Source organism: Ascaphus truei, chromosome 3 (assembly GCF_040206685.1).
Source record: "Ascaphus truei isolate aAscTru1 chromosome 3, aAscTru1.hap1, whole genome shotgun sequence".
NCBI lineage: Eukaryota > Metazoa > Chordata > Amphibia > Anura > Ascaphidae > Ascaphus > Ascaphus truei.
The window spans coordinates 111,314,350-111,332,223 of NC_134485.1; the positions used below are offsets into that span (position 1 = coordinate 111,314,350).

The window sequence follows — 17,874 nt, forward strand, 5'->3', positions numbered from 1 at the left end:
TTTTGCTTCTTCAAGGTTCTGTTCCAGGGAAAAGTAAGAGACGTATATCATGCAAAGACTTGGGTCGTGGTGATTGTGAGGGATGGCTTTGGAAGAAGAAAGATGCCAAGAGCTATTTTTCTCAGAAGTGGAAGAAGTATTGGTTTATATTGAAGGACACATCTCTTTACTGGTATACTAATGAGGAGGTAAGAATGTGATTCTTTGTTCACAAGATGAGGTTGATTAAGATTATATTTTGCAAGGACAGATGCATTGAATCATCTAGTTTTTGACCCTTTGGTTCCCTAAGTACCTGTGGTACATGGGGCCCCCGGATCATGGTCATGTGATTGCTAGTATATTTATCACATGGTTGTGAAACAGCCCCCAATGATGCAAATGGAAGAGGAGGGTCCTCCTGTAGTGTTTAGATCACCTTCACTGCACTTGTGGAGTGGTGAACATGATTTTTCCATTAAACCAACAATAAGCCATGACGCATCCTCACAAATTCATCAAGGGCCACAAAGTTCTGTCCCTTGTGATGCCCTCAGAAATTCGTAAGGGTACAAATGGGATGAACTATATTTTGTAAAGGCACAGGAAAGTAAAGTGATTTTACTACGATACTGTAACTGATTGATTGTAAATGGCTCGGTTAGGAAATAAACACTCAAGCTTACATTCTAAAGCAGTATTTACAAGTTCTAGTAGCTGCACTCGTCCCAGTGAAGTGTAGGCATGTTGAAGGTTGGGATATCATTAAATAGATCAACATTGAATAGAATGTAAGTACTTTACTAATGAAACATTTTGAATTGCAATGAAATTCTAGAAAATTGGGAAATTATATTTTAAACGCAATTAAATTCTGATGCACTAGAATTGTAAATTATGTAACGATGTAGTATTTAAGCTTTTAAACTGTGTTTTCTTGTAGGAACCTTAAGAAAGTTAAGTATAGACAATGTGTCGCTCCAGCAATTGGATCACTTAAATAGTTTGTTTCTTTATATTAAAAAAATAGAATTTAAAAACATGTGTTTATTACATAATGGGCTACATTAATAAGGTATTCAGTTCATGTGTTTTCTCCTCTCTGATTAAAAAATAATCAATGTTTTTGTTGCTCCAACACAATGTTTTTAGTGCTTTCATATGGGGGATCTGGTTATCCATACTGCTTTAAGTGAATATAATTATTAGATATTTGAGAATCATTAGACATTTACCAATAGCGTAAAACAACTAGAAATGAAGTGGTAAAGTGTTGGTATCAGCAGTACCTTTATTTTTGGACTTAGAATATAGACTTGATAGGAACATTAGTTTTATGAATGGAATCCTCATCACTATGAAATCAATACAATTAGTAGTGTTAACACCTCTTTCATTCAACACCCTAATGACACCACCTCCACCATAGTCCTGCTAGTATGGTTAATCCACTCATTTCTACTGTACCTCCCACTGTGTTTCTCTCTCTACGATGGTGCTTTGGCTATACAGTACTGTATATGCTTCTTTCCACTGCTACTAGAGTACCTCTAGTGAAAAGGGGATATCTGGTACCACAACCTGTAACAAACCTGAACACCCGCTGATCATAGTGCAGATATGAAACATTATCCCAGTGGGTCTTGCTGGCATCATTTTTGGTTTCCTGCAGACATGGGTATAAAATAAATAAACTGCGCATTGGGTCACTGTACAATAATAGGTGACTGCTGTTTGATGACTGAATGAGGATTGACTTCAAACCATCGAGAGTGCCCGTTTTTTTTTTTATCGTATAGAGGCTGCCGTTTAAAACATTAAAGTGTTACGAATAAATAATTTCGTTCTGCATATTGAAAGAAGGTCATTCCATCTTCAAAATTGTTGATACTACTGGGTTTTCATTTTTAGCACAAGTCTCCAAACGTGAAACAATTTACTGTACTTGAGAAGAAAATCTTCAAAGTAGCTGTTAATTACAAAGCACAAACTGTTGTTTAGGTAATATCACGGAATATATTGTACCTTTCAATGTCTTGTATATATGCACAGGAATTGCTCATCATAGAATTGCAGAACCTTGCTTATTTAAGTTAATGACGAAGTAAGTAGTAGACTGGATAATGAGCTCTGAGATCCACTATTTGGATTTTCAAACCTTTGTGACATTTAAGGGTTATGCCATAAAGTTCCTTTGTTGAAACTTATTGTTCTGTACAATGCCCGTAATAATCACTGAATGCACATTTTTCTGGTGGCTGTATAATCTGTGTGAAAGGGACTTTTTCTCAAACAGAAACATAGCTTCATAAACATGAGCTGATCTAATTTTCTCTAAATTAACCGTTTGTTTTATTCAAAAGGCTAGTTTCAAAGTGTCTTTATATCATAGAATAGACGAGACACACCAACGCTCTTCATTAATGTTTTTTTAATATGATGGTTTATTATAAAGATCTGATCCTTAGAAATTGAAAATCATAGAGAGACCATTTGTAGTGGGTGCAAGGCAAAGACCTATAACAAGCAATGAACTGCAACTGCTTTCAGGGCAGTGCCTAATACACTGGCCGATATGTCCCTCTTCCACGTATATCCATAAAGTATACTCTCTGTATGTTTAGTTACCAAAGAATAATTTGAACCTAAAATACTATCAGAAAATGCACACTAATTAGTATTATGAAATACATTTCGCTTTTACTAGGGCTTTGGGGGGGGGGGGGGGGGCAATAATGCAGGAGCAATCCAGCCATACAGTAGCAGTGAGCAGGGTTGGGTCTTCTTTTTTAACTTTAATATGTCTCCAAATTATGATATCACTATAGTAACAAAGGAAAAGTGAAAACATTGACCCATATGCATCAAGGCAAAAGGTTTTGGGGCAAATAAATTATAATTAAATCATTAGTATTTTTTCTTTGATACATCTGTGCTCCCGAGTAGCACCAGGGCACATCCATGGCAGTGGGCACTAAAGAGTTAAGTCCCACCTTCTAGCTGGGATGGAACAGAAACAATTCCACCTGTAAATAGCCACACACGCCCTCTACAGGTAGTCCTTTTGTTTTCTGGCCTACCAAGCGGAGGTTAGGTGTTTGTTTTTGGATCTAGAGTTTAAGGCTTACCTGACTGCAGTCTATCCAGAGGGAGTTCTTTCCTCTCTTTCCCTCTGAAGCACCTGCGATACGCACCCTACAAGGTTGCATGTCAGGGGAAGCTCCAGCGTGAGCTATGCTGCACATGTGGTTCCAATGGCATCTTGTTACAGGCTGTCCGCAGGTGATATCACAACTGGTCCCACCTGCCTTGCTGCTCACGCACACCTGTCCACTGAGGCTCCCATGGGGATTCTGTCTCCAGCGTGTCCTTCACTCCCTCTCGCGCGTGACCAGCCTACATAGGCCTTAGTAGCCATCTTAAGCCACAAGATCAATGCCAGCCTAAACAGAATGTACAACCTGAGCTGTGCCATCTGTTGTGAGCTACTGTGTGATTTTTGCATGTTTGTAATTGTATATATGTGTTGTGTGTATTTATATGGAATTCATTGTGTACTGGGTCCTTGATTAGTTTACCAAAGCCAGCCCACAATGAAACCAATTGCCATCCTTTGTCATGGGCGAGGTGCTTTGCTCAGGTAAGAATGGTGAGTTAGTGAAGGGCCAGTCCACCTGCTCAGAGGACATGCACTTCACAAGTGGATGTGTTATTTCACCCAGGCAGTGTGGAGTCTATCCTTTCAGGATGTATGAAGCTAACATGAGTATTTTGACCTGGGTCCTAGCTACGTTAGTCCGATTCCTATTGGTCAGTTCCAATTTTTCATGGTCCCTTAGGGGCAGTCCTGGAGTACAGTCGCCTCCCTCATCCCTGATAGGTTCAACTCGGGTGAGGCCTTGGGCTTTAATTATTGTCACAAAGGCCATCTCTTTCCTTATTGGTAGACGCCTTGACTTCCATGTTTCTGGATGGAAAACAGGGGTCTATGTAAGTCAACACCAATCAGAGCTCCATAGTTACTCTTGGTTGATCAGAGACCAACTTGTACAGAGACTGTGGACCCCAAGGTGGTAATTCCCATGTATAGGAACCCTTGCAGGATGGATCAGGAAGGAACATTGAGGGTAAGCTTGTTTCAGCAGCACCTTCCACCTAGTTAGCTTGTAGTTCCCTGTGTTTTGGTGCGTTATTGCCGTATTCTGTGATTGTGGTTATACTGTTAGCTTTGGCAGAATAAACTCTGATTTTTAAATCCTTGTATTCTTTGTGGTGCTTTGCGAACACATGAAGACTGTTCAACCCCAATCATGACAATTCCGCTAAGGAACCTACATAACACATGTCTGAGTTTTTTTCTTGGATGAAGAAGGCAGTAACCTGAGGTATCAAAGTATCCTCTTTTCAGCCCAGAGGAAAAGGGCAGAAGACGACATACTCTTTTACTAGTCTTGATAGACCACTGGATTCATCCTTCGAAGATTGAAGATCAATTCAGATTAATAGTTGTTGAGCTACAATCGTTGAATGAAGAAATGGTAACAGAAAACCATCAACCTTTTCATCTGGAGCTCGTAGATCCTCTTATTAAAGCAGTTGACAAAATTTTGGATATTGATGATTCAGTCCCTCAAGCTGAATCTAAGAATGGGATGTTTAGAGGCACACAGAGGAAGCTTCGGATTTTCATAGTCCATTACGTCGTTAAAGGTGTGCTAAATCCGAGTTGTCTCAACTTAAAAAAACATTCTACGAGATGTACCCATTTGAGGAAAAGGACGTAGAGTCCTTGGATTATCCTCCTAGGAATGATGCAGCGATCTCAAGGTTCACCAGGAAGATGACCGTACCAGTGATTATGCTAGTTATTTTCATGGTTCCATGGATAGATGAATGTAGAGCGCTCTTAGAAAGTCTTTCATAGTAGCAGAAGCATATTGCAGTCTTCAGAGCTAGAAAGCTAGGGATTTCCAATGTAGAGGAGGCATTTGAGAAAGGAGTTGAGATCATACATTATCAGTGCTCTTTTGGAAATTAAGTTAGCAACCAAGTTCATTTCGGAGTCATCTTTAGATTTGCTGAGGCTGTCCGCCAGGTAAAGGGATTTATCGGTGGCCGCCAGGCATCCTCTCTGACTTCGGCCCGGGGATTGCAAATTTAGCTTCTAGGAACAATGTACGGTAGGTGTTCTTCCGTTTGAAGGTCAAATGCTGTTTGTGAAAAGGTAAGATATTCTGCAAGAGATATGAGAGCTTACAGACCTAATAGGGGAAATTCAAGATTGCGTCTTGGAGAGAATCCACGATTTCTGAGACGCGTGGGCAATAACAGATTCCTAGGTACTCGGTAAAGTGCACAAAAGCTATTTTTTGGAATGTACTAAAAGACAAGGCAATACAATTAGTTACCTTACGTCAAAAGGTTTCAGGGATTCTATTTAGTCATGTTTCTGATTCAAAAAAAGAATGGCACATTCAGAGCAGTCTTAAATCTCAAGTCAATCAACAATTTTCTCGAGGTAAGAAAGTTCAGAATGGAGTCATTGAACTCCATCATTGCAGCTGTGATTGGATATTCTCTGTAGACTGCCTTTTTTCACATCCCGATTGCCATCACTCATCAAAAATATTTAAGATTTGCCATAGGCCAGTCTCATTATCAGTTCTCAGTTTTGTATTCGGTCTCATGACGTCACCAAGAACCTTCACAAAAAATCTTTGTGACTCTGGTTGCAAAGCTAAGAAAGGAGGGCATTCAGATGTTCCCTTATCTCAATGATGGCTTCAAAACTCAAAACAGAAGTTTTCTTTGTCACCTTTTGAAGAGTACTTGAATTTTTACAACTCTGTGAATGGGTAGTAAACAGAAGCAAGTCACCTTGTTTCCTTTAAAATTCTGATAAACAGGATGAAGGGCATCAGATACAGCAACTGTCTGCAGGCTCTACACTGTATGAAGCTGATCAGCATTCTATCGTCCACCATACAGGTCATCAAATGGGCAAGATGGCACATGCGATTATTCCAAGTAAATTTCATTCATCAATGGAAACAAAAGAAAAAAAGACTCGCTTCAGATAATTCGACTTCCAGGACATGTAAAGAAATCTGTATGCTGGGAACAGGAATATAATTTAAAACTCAGTTTTTTTCCTGTGAAACTGGACCATGATCACTACAGACACAAATGGTGCATGCTGGGGTACCCAACTTGGTTCTCAGTCAGCCTAATGGAAAATAGACTGTAATACAACAAGCAACTCCAGCAAATACTTTAGAGATGAGAGCAGTAATTCAAGCAGTTATCTTTTTCACTCAGGAAATAAAAGGTAAAAGATTAAAAAGTGAGATCGGACAATCTCCCAATGGTAACATACATACGAAAACAAAGGGGAACTTTTAATTTCATTTGAATAGATTTTTCCTAATCTTCAAGTGGACAGAGTAACATCTGGAAGACCTTATAGCTATATATATATATATATATATATATATATATATATATATATATATATATTAAAGGGAACTGATGGTGCTGAGTGATATGTATAATATGAAAACACAGAAAAAGACTAACAGAATCCCTAAGTATAGCACTCACAATATGCCTACAGTAGAAAATAGAGTAAGAAACAAAAAATCTGGGTCCACAGTCAAAGTAGAAAAAATGGCAATGATTTTATTATGTAACAGTAGAACACACTAACATTTTATATATTCCCCCAGGAAATTCGCAAGCAGATTTGTTTAAGTCAGAGAATGGTGCCTCCAAGGGAATGGTCCCTGTCAGACAACAACATCTCGCAGATTGTTCAAAGATGGGGGATGCCATGGATCAATTTGATTTGTATTCTCCATTAAGGGGAAAGAAGTGGGTCAGGCTGTCTCAAAGGCTACTCTGTCACTGAATTGTTTCCCATATCAAGAAGACTTACGCTATTCAAGGGAGGAAAGCTCCAGAAAGTTTGAGTTCATTCCATCAGATCCATGGCCACTTCCTGGACAGTGAAGACTCAAGCTTCTCCTGTAGTTACGCAGGGCAGCAGTATGGACTTCTGTTAATACCTTCATGCATGCTTTGCCAGAAAGTTCTCCTGGCGGTTGTTTATTAAAAAAATTAAAATGTATGCAGCATTCATCAGTCATATGTTTTTTTTTTTTTTTTTAGTTCTAACCCATTTGATACTGCTTGGGTACTTCCCTTTGCTGCCCACTGCCATGGATAGGCCCAGGAAGGATGAAAATGTTTCACTAACGTACCTTAATTTTCTTTTCCTGGACAATTCTTCATGGCGGTGTGCACCAATTTCCTAGACCTAAATTATGGACGTATTAACATGTATATACAGTATATTTTTCAGCTTTAAAACTATAACACTACTGCTGCGGCCGAGTTTATTCGAGCATTTGCCCGTTCTCGGCCGCAGCAGTAACCTGGCGCGCGCCGGAGGGTGCCGGGCGCGCGCCGAAGCAGCGGAAGAGCGCCCTCCGATCGGGGCGCTCTCCCTCCCGCTGCCGGGTCCGCCGGGTCCCCTGGAACCCCCTGCCGCCGTCCCCCACATCGCGGGACACGGGAGCCCTGGACGAGCGTGCAGGGGGCGCTGGCACCCGATGACGCGTGACCGCGCATCGGTGACGCGCGGCACGCCGAGGGAGTGGGGCTAGCAAGCCGGGGCATCCCCCGGCTTGCGGAACTAGCCCTGCTCGAATAAATCGTGTCGGTAGTGTACCTGTAGAGGGTAGGTGTGGCTATTTATAGGACCTCCTGCAGGTGACTTTTTTTCTGTCCTATCCCAACTAGATGGTGGGACTTAATCCTTTGGTGCGCACTGCCATGAAGAATTACCCAGGAAATTAAAATGACAGTAAGTTAGTGAAACTATGTTCTCCTTTCTTAGATACATGGACCCGAATGAAGCATGACTGCACCTCATAAGTCACGTTTGTTATCTTCATGATTTGACTAATTTCGACATCCACCGGGCAGCAGTTCTGACATATTTCTGATAATTATTACATTAGGCAAATTACTATAATTAAACATTTCTGCAGCACATATAAACCTTGGTTGAACTGGCAAGTCCACTGCTCAAAATAAAACAGAACTGTAACAAATATGAAGACTAACTCCACATGCTTATATTCACAACCTGTTACAAATCAAGGTTTTATTTGTAATTAATACTTTTGAGAGGTTTCTTCAAGTTGCTAATTGTGAATTGGTTATGTAAACCCCGGTTAATTTAACACTTTCATTTTTTTTTTCCAATTTTTTCATTGCTGAAATGTTCTATTTGCATGCTATAATTGCAAAAATGTATCTCACTGAATTACAATACAGAATAAGACTCACAAACCAGACTATGCTTCTTTGTAAGAATAGACCAAGAAAAACAGTTGGCAGATATTACGTGTTCATGATTTGGGCAACCTGAAGGGTGCATTAAATAATTGTGTTTATTACAATCTGAGTTCTAGCAGCAGCCCTATTGTTCAGTGAAAATGTGGCCGAAAACTAGCACAGTGAATTAACGCTGACTTCAAGAACAAAAATCACATAATTTGTAATATATAATCTAATTCGGTTTCTTTATAAATAATCTGGTGAGGTATTTTCTAATGATAAACCTGTAATATGTTTCCTCCCAGGAAGAAAAGGCAGAGGGTTTTATCAGTCTGCCGGAGTTTAAAATCGATCGTGCCAGTGAGTGCCGTAAAAAATTGTAAGTAAACATGCCAAGTACTGTATGGTTACAGATAAATGCAGTGTTTATTTTATGCAGTTGATACAATATGTAAGAAAATGCAGTGGTTCATTTGGAAATTCATTCATTGGCCAAACCAATAAGTCAGATTTCCTATTCAAAAAGTAATGTTGGACAGGCCACAATACTGGTATGTTAGAAATCTCCCAAGGACTGTCATATGTTCTGGATGTTTATTGAAACCAAGCGTATGTGTTGATGTTTGTCTGCTTCCTGGTTTTTATTCCATGAACTCTTGATACTTCTTTCCAATTAGATTTTTTTTTATCCTTGTCATATTGACTAAATAGGAGGTTTTATTCACCAATCACATTCCAAATATCACAAAGTAGATCTCCTAATTAAATGTACGTTGCCTCTAAGGCCTCGGCCATGTTTACTGCTTGTTGTGCTGACGCGCAATCCCGCTCCTCACTGAGCCCCTACAGCCGCAATTTGAGCGACTTTAGTAGGGGCTCACCTGCGCTTCCGCGCGCTTGCGGAAGCGCAGGTCTTAGGGGAGTTTAAAATTCCCCCGCTTGCCGGCGCGACAGGCCGGTCCCGTGAGCGGTTCGCCCAATGAGGGCGAACCAGCTCCGTGACGTCACTGGCCCGCCCCCGGCCAGTGACGCGCCCGCCCCCGGCCCGCCCCCTGACGGCGCGTGCGGTAAGCAACCGCAAGGCCCGGGAAAGCACCCGCTTTCCCTGAGCCTCAGCGCGCCTCAGCGAGCAAGCAGGAAGCATGGAATCAGCCTTATGGACAACAAAGATGAGGGAATTCGGTTCATGAAAACGGTTACATTTTTTTTCCTCGGTTTCATATGCTCAAGTTTTTGCAAATGTTTACACCCGTATGCAGTTTGCATATTTTTCTGGTATGACAATACATTTACCGCACTCTTCATTATTCTGAAATATTCACCAAGATTTATTAGTTTCAAACAAATTCAGACAGAGCAACTCAATTAAGTTATTCTCAAAATAGAACCAAATTGGGTGATATTTTATCTCACAAACATACCATAGTTGTCATGGAAACTGCATGCAAATGTTTTTCTTAGTCGCAAAATATTGTTGCATATATAATTCTTCTTGAATACTGCAAGATCTCATCACCAACAAAGCATCTTCTCTTGTCGGAAAATACTCAACTGTGGTATATTTCTGTGTGTTACAGTATTGTGAGGGTAGTCGTGTTACGATTGTGCTCGCCACAAACCGGGACCGGACCGCGGGGCTGAGGTGGGGTTATATAATCACCGACCTTAGTCCACGCAGACTGATCCGGAGTGCGCAGTTCGTAGTCGTACGTAGCAGGGTCAGGAGTGGAGAAGGCAGCATCGTCGTTATTCAAGCAGGAGTTCGGCAACAGGTAGTCAGGAGTTCCCCGCTTCAGCTTAGGAGCGTGAGCGCGGGAGTGACCTCTTCGTGAGGAGCGGCCTCGGCCCATGACGCCGGTCTCAGCAGGGGGAGACAGCAGGCTGGCCGAAATACACCGCAGGGCAGCGTCGGGTAACCAACGCTTCAGCAGAGAAGTCAGGAACGGGCCCCCGCATGGAACTAGCAGCAGGCCTCAGGAACTAGGGACAAGAACCAGAAAGGTTAGTATACCAGGATACAAGCCAGGGTGGCTTGTGGCAGAGACAGTAACGTCCAGGGTAGGAATTTATGCTCGGCACTGTTTCAGTGCCAAAGCCCAGTATATAAAGAGCGGAGATCAAATCACAGGAGGAGGGTGTGTGAGTATTCCTCCAATGATGGAGCACAGGGCAGAAGCTGCAATGAGAAGCAGCACATGTGCCATTGATTGCCAGAGGAAGCTTTTGCAACTGCAGAAGTCTGCAAAAGCTATAATCAAAGCCAGGAGTGGATTCCTTACAAGTCGTTACAGAATTGCAACGGGATATTGAGAGTTGATGTTGAAAAACAGGAAGCAATGTACACTAGCTTAATTATTTAGCAGTGGCACTATAGCATAAAGCGTTTTATAATATAATTAATATCGGATGTCTGAGTTAGGATGATATTTCAAAACATTATAATCACCTTAGCTTTTTGGAGCAGTAAAGTGAAACAAGTTAGTAGTCTTTGGCTTAGCAATGAGCAATTGTTCATACCCATGACATTTAGCACATTTGCTTACAGTATAAATGTGCTACAGTAAATGTCATGGTTGAAGCAAACAAGGAGTGAACATACTGTAGAGACTGAATTACCCCCAGTGCTACTTTCAGTATTGAGTTGAAATACAATCGTCCTGTAGAAATGCTGCGTTCTTTTGACTGTAACTAAATAAAGGACTTATTTTTAGTCACTTTTTTTGTTTGTTTTGTGCCTTTTTACAAGGACTGTAATTACATTAAATGTAGTAAAAAATGTGTGTGTGTGTGTGTGTGTGTGTGTATATATGTATATGTATATATATATATATTGTGACAGAAACCAGGGGATGGTAATAAATTCCATATATAGGGCTCCCAGGATACTGAACAGTTTCTATCCTGTCTGGCCTGGGAGTGCAGCCTTATAATACATGCACTCCATCCCACAGTTTTGGGCAAGCGCTGGAACTGAGGGATTTCTGTCACCTGTCATGCTAATTAGAAATCAGGTATGTAAGACTGATTTCCTGTTTGCTCTTGTCTCTTCTCCAGAGCCTGGAAGGCTGCTGAACACAGTGGGGAGAAGCCCCTTCCCCACACAGGTTCAATTGTTCTGTTCATTTGGCTAACTCTGCAAAAGTACCTTGTTTTGTTGTTGGAAAGTGGAAAAGCCACTTCCACCCTGAGTTAGGGAAATCTAAGTTAAGTTATCGCTCAGGTGAGCAGCTTTTGTTTTGATGTGTTTTGTTGTATGCACTGTGGCAGTCTCAGTGCCTGGGACTGAATAAACCAGGCACAGCCTGTTTAAAGGAACAGTACGTGACGCCTCCTCATTTAACCTACCCTAAAAGACCGTGTTCTAACCGTCCCGGACAAGCAGCGGAGCCCCGGAGTAAGCTGTTTGTCACATATGGTGGAGAATGCGGGCACAGAGAGAGGGATGGCCAGAAGCTGAGTGGGCTGGTCTAATCGCACCCTTCCTAAGCGGCGAACCCCAGAAGGCTTACTTTGATCTAGAGCCAGCCGAAGCTAACGTCTATGCAAAATTGAAGTTCGAGATCCTCGCCCGCCTCGGCGTAACCACGGCTGTTCGCGCCCAAAGGTTTCACGCATGGTCCTTCACGATGGATAAAGCCACCCGAAGCCAGATGTATGACCTCATCCACCTCGCCCGGAAGTGGCTACAACCCGAGATCAACTCAGCAAGCCACATCGTGGAACGGTTGGTCATGGACCAGTTCTTGAGGAAACTTCCCTCTGCCTTACGCCATTGGGTCAGTCGGAGTGACCCCCACAATGCGGATGAGCTTGTGGCCCTCGTAGAAAGGTACAATGCAGCAGGAGAGCACCCGCAACCCCCAGTCGTGGAGCAACCCCACTACCCGAGGTTCCAGGACTCTTCCAGAGACGGTAAAAGGGTACCGGGGTTAAGGGGAGCTGAAGAGCGGCGACCACCTTCACGCAGCACCAGCAACAGTGGTTCGCACACTAAGGGCAATAGCCAACATGGGGAGCCGGGAAAAGGCTCTAAGTGGGACACAGACTATGTACCTAAATGTGTAAATTGTCATGAGAGGGGCCACACAGCAAAAATCTGCCCACTAAATGATGAGCCCATGCAATGCAACAGCGTGGAACCTTATTCACTGTTGTCCCAATGTATGCGCCCTAGCCCAGAGGACCCCTTGAATAACCATCTGTGGGCATTTGTAAAGGTTAATGGTAGGAGGGTTCGGGCACTTCTGGACTCTGGGAGCATGGTCACACTAGTGTCCGAATACCTCTTGCCCATTAAGAAGAAACAGGGAAACAGTTCACAAAGAATGGCAATTTGTTGTATACATGGGGATAATCATGAATATTCCACTGTTGATGTTTTTTTTGAAACAGAGTTTGGTTCTTTAGATTTCAAGGTGGGTATTGTACCCAAACTGGCACATGATGTGTTAATAGGGACCGACTTTCCCCATTTTCTAAAAATGTGGTCCCCCGCTCAGAATAGCGCCCAGAGTTCAATAGCGGACCATAACGAAGTATTAGAAGAAATAAATCCTTTCCCGTTTTCAGAAATGGAGGTTGACGAGGGCCCAAATAAGAAGGGGGAAAAGGAGGAGTGCTGTAAAATTCCCTTCCCCATCACTACTTTGGTAGGGAATACCCCAAATCAGGATGTTGATCAGACACTTACCACCCCAGAACCGGATAAGACCCTCGCTGACCTAGAGGTCAGTCCTGGGAGTTTTAAGAAGGCCCAGTGGGAGGACCCCACATTAGAGGTAGCAAGGGGAAATATACGGGACCTGAATAGTACTCTTGGCCAACCAGATAGGTCGCTTGCTTACCCCTACTTCGAGGTAGAGAACGACCTAGTATATCGGGTTGATAAAAGAAAATCAGTTACAACTAAACAATTGTTGGTACCACGGACATTCCGTAATGTAGTGTTACACCTCGCACATAGTCATCCATTGGGGGGACACCTAGGGGTGGAAAAGACAAAAGAAAAGGTTCTCCGAAGCTTCTATTGGCCTGGGGTTCTGGCAGAAATTACGAATTATTGTTCCTCATGCCCAGCATGTCAGATCACCGCCCCGTTCAAGGCGTACCGCAGCCCATTGGTACCCCTTCCCATAATAGAGGTACCATTTGACCGGATTGCTATGGATCTAGTAGGACCCCTAATAAAGTCTGCTAGGGGACATCAGCATATATTGGTAATATTAGATTATGCCACCCGATATCCGGAGGCAGTTCCCCTACGTAGCACCTCGGCCAAAAACATAGCAAAAGAGTTACAGCAGCGGCAGCTCTTATTCGAGCAAATGCCGCTGGCTGAATGAGGCTGGGAAGCGGGTAGCCGCGGCGCGTGGCGGCGCACTGTGACGTCACGGTCACAAGCGCGCCCGGCTTCCCCGGCTTCCCCAGGCTTCCCCGACACCCCTGGAGTTCAAATCTAGGTAAGCGGGGGTGCGGGGAAGCAGAGGGGCAGAGTAGAAGCCGGGTTCGGGGTGTCTTTGGGGGGGTAATTGCGCGCGATGTGGAGGGGGGGTGCGTGGGGGAAACGCGGCGGCGCGCGTTTCTGACTGGCGGCAGCTGGGGTAGATCCCGGCATGCCGCCGGCATTTACTCGAATAAAAGATGTCGCTACTGTAGTAGTTCTGTTTTCCCGGGTTGGAATTCCTAAAGAGATTCTATCTGACCAGGGAACACCGTTTATGTCCCAAGTAACAAAAGAGTTATGTAAACTCCTAAAAATCAAGCATCTCAGAACCTCAGTCTATCATCCACAAACAGATGGTTTAGTGGAAAGGTTCAATAAAACCTTAAAGAGCATGTTACGGCGGGCGGTCGATAAAGATGGGAAAAACTGGGATTGTTTGTTACCGTACCTGTTATTTGCCATTAGGGAAGTTCCCCAATCATCCACAGGCTTCTCCCCGTTTGAACTATTGTATGGCCGACACCCAAGGGGCTTACTGGATATAGCCAAAGAGACTTGGGAACACGAGGTTACCCCTTACAGAAGTGTAATAGAGCATGTTGCCCAGATGCAGGACCGCATTGCTGCAGTCCTACCCATAGTGAGGGAACACATGGAGAAAGCTCAAGAAGCACAGAGGAATACGTATAATAAGGGTGCTAGGGTCAGAATTTTTTTTCCAGGTGATAGGGTACTAGTTCTGGTTCCCACCGTGGAAAGTAAATTCCTTGCTAAATGGCATGGGCCATATGAGGTCTTGGAAAGAGTGGGAGAAGTAAATTATAAGGTAAGACAGCCAGGTAGGAGGAAACCTGAGCAAATTTACCATATAAACCTACTCAAGCCCTGGAAAGATAGAGAAGTCTTGTCAACCCTAGTAACCCCAGGTCCGTCAGAGAGTCAAGAAACTGACCCAGAGGTTAGCATAGCTGAAACCCTGTCTGTTCATCAGAAACAAGAGGTTCAGAATTTAGTGAGCAGAAACAAAGAAATCTTCTCTACACAGCCAGGTAGAACTAGCGTAATTGAACATGACCTAGTCTCTGAACCGGGGGTCCGAGATAACCTTAAACCGTACCGAATCCCAGAGGCCAAAAGAGAGGCTATAAGTTTAGAGGTTAAAAAAATGCTAAAACTAGGCGTAATTGAGGAATCCCAAAGTGGGTGGAACAGCCCTATAGTCTTAGTCCCAAAGCCAGATGGTACAACAAGGTTTTGTAATGACTACCGGAAACTAAACGCGGTGTCAAAATTTGATACTTACCCTATGCCCAGGGTAGATGAACTTGTAGAGAGACTGGGCAAAGCCCGATATCTCACAACCCTAGACCTAACAAAAGGGTACTGGCAGGTTCCCCTCACAGAAAGGGCAAAAGAAAAGACAGCCTTCTCAACCCCAGACGGCCTCTTTCAGTATAGGGTGCTGCCTTTTGGCTTACATGGAGCTCCCGCCACATTCCAAAGAATGATGGATAAAATTTTAAAACCACATGCTCGGTATGCTGCTGCCTACCTGGATGATGTGGTAATCCATAGTGAAGATTGGCAATCCCACCTTCCAAAGGTCCAAGCTGTGCTCGACGCAGTTCGGTCTGCTGGACTAACTGCTAACCCCGCTAAATGCACCATTGGTCTGGAGGAGGCCAAGTATCTGGGGTATTCTATTGGCAGAGGTTTACTCAAACCCCAAACACTCAAAGTGGAGGCGATACAAGGTTGGCCAAGGCCAGTTACAAAAAAACAAGTAAGGACCTTTTTGGGGTTAATTGGGTACTATAGAAGGTTTATTCCCAATTTTGCGACTAAGGCAACCCCACTAACCGACCTCACAAAAGCAAGAGGACCACTTATGGTAAAGTGGTCCCCCGAAACCGAACAGGCCTTTAGAAGCCTGAAAGAAGCTCTCTGTGCCCAACCAGTGTTGGTCACACCTGACTTCTCCAAAGAGTTCGTAGTCCAAACCGACGCATCTGAGGTAGGGCTGGGGGCGGTACTCTCCCAGGAGTCTCAAGGGGAGGAACACCCCATCCTTTATTTAAGTAGGAAACTAAATCCCCAGGAGAAAAATTACTCCATAGTAGAGAAAGAGTGTCTCGCAATAAAGTGGGCTGTAGAGACGCTCAAATACTACCTGTTGGGGAGAAAATTCCGGTTGGTCACAGATCATGCACCCCTTACCTGGATGTGTCAAAACAGGGAAAAGAATGCTAGAGTGACCAGGTGGTTCCTAAGCCTACAACCCTTTAAATTTTCTGTGGAACACAGGTCAGGGCACAAACATGGCAATGCTGACGGGTTGTCAAGGATGCACTCCCTAATATCCATGGTCGCTCATCCCTCAGGGTCTGAGCTGGGGGGGAGGATATGTGACAGAAACCAGGGGATGGTAATAAATTCCATATATAGGGCTCCCAGGATACTGAACAGTTTCTATCCTGTCTGGCCTGGGAGTGCAGCCTTATAATACATGCACTCCATCCCACAGTTTTGGGCAAGCGCTGGAACTGAGGGATTTCTGTCACCTGTCATGCTAATTAGAAATCAGGTATGTAAGACTGATTTCCTGTTTGCTCTTGTCTCTTCTCCAGAGCCTGGAAGGCTGCTGAACACAGTGGGGAGAAGCCCCTTCCCCACACAGGTTCAATTGTTCTGTTCATTTGGCTAACTCTGCAAAAGTACCTTGTTTTGTTGTTGGAAAGTGGAAAAGCCACTTCCACCCTGAGTTAGGGAAATCTAAGTTAAGTTATCGCTCAGGTGAGCAGCTTTTGTTTTGATGTGTTTTGTTGTATGCACTGTGGCAGTCTCAGTGCCTGGGACTGAATAAACCAGGCACAGCCTGTTTAAAGGAACAGTACGTGACGCCTCCTCATTTAACCTACCCTAAAAGACCGTGTTCTAACCGTCCCGGACAAGCAGCGGAGCCCCGGAGTAAGCTGTTTGTCACAATATATATACATATATATACATATATATATATATAGTATGTGTATATATATGTGTGTGTGTGTGTGTATATGTGTATATATATATATATATATATATATACATCGTAAAAAAAGGTTGAACAACAATGAGAACGTTAGTGTTTATGTTTGTATATAGAAATGGGAAAGCAATTGAGACTAATATAGCACAATAATCCTATTTTACAAATAACACTTTTTTTAATACCCTTTTTTATTACAAGTGAACATAATTTAAAACAGGTGTTAACATATAGTCACACTTGTATCACATAAATACAGTATTATAGAAAAACACCTCAAAAGAAAAATACAACTAATAATGGCCAGTACAGATTCCAAAAGCGGGGTAAATGTCACATCTTTATAATTTATATGTCTTTTAAAGTCTTCTTTTATAGACAAATAACACTTTTAATGACTATGTGGTATTTTAATATCCGTGTATCAATTTGTTTTTGTCTGAAAGCAGCTACTGTACTTTATCTTGGAAAATAGTAAATATATGAAGAACTAAAACATTACATTTTTGAGAAGTTTTACAGTATAAAACATAACATTTATCATCTGATCGGCATCTGTTTTTCCCTTTCTTTTTATAGTGCGTTTAAAGCGTGTCATCCCAAAATCAAAAGCTTTTACTTTGCTGCTGACAATTTAGATGACATGAACAGGTAAAGAAAATATATTGTGTGTGTATTAAGTTGTCATTTCTTAAAGTTAATTATTGCATTTCATTTACTATTCACTATATCTTGGCTGTGCAATATACTGTATCTGCTAGTAATGTTTTGTGCTTTGGAATTCGACATTGTAGTTCTTGGAATACAGTAAAGGCCATGGTCATTACTCATCTTTTTAGACGTACAAACTAAAGTGTACTCCAGGCTATAAGGATAAAAGTGTAGATTATGCAGTTGTCTGAATGGTATAGCATGGCGGGAGCAATGTTGCCATATTTATTAAAGTCTTTTTAATTAAACCAATCCACATCTCATCGAAATGCATACAAATGATCATTATTTGTGTTGTGGTTGCACAACTTCCAAAGCACGTCTTCAACAATGCATCTTGCAGACAACCGCAGAGAGGTTTTCCACCGCCGGG

General features: G+C 42.7%; 1 protein-coding gene across 3 annotated transcripts in view; it reads left to right on the top strand.

The window, feature by feature from the left end:
* Positions 1–17,874, top strand: part of CNKSR2 (connector enhancer of kinase suppressor of Ras 2) — a 548,762-nt gene that overhangs the window by 422,873 nt on the left and 108,015 nt on the right. For all 3 annotated transcript variants that reach the window (XM_075589347.1, XM_075589348.1, XM_075589349.1), the window contains 3 exons: positions 16–188; positions 8,628–8,701; positions 17,370–17,441. In XM_075589347.1, coding sequence (XP_075445462.1) covers positions 16–188; positions 8,628–8,701; positions 17,370–17,441 — 319 coding nt within the window. The remainder of the gene's footprint in view (positions 1–15; positions 189–8,627; positions 8,702–17,369; positions 17,442–17,874) is intronic.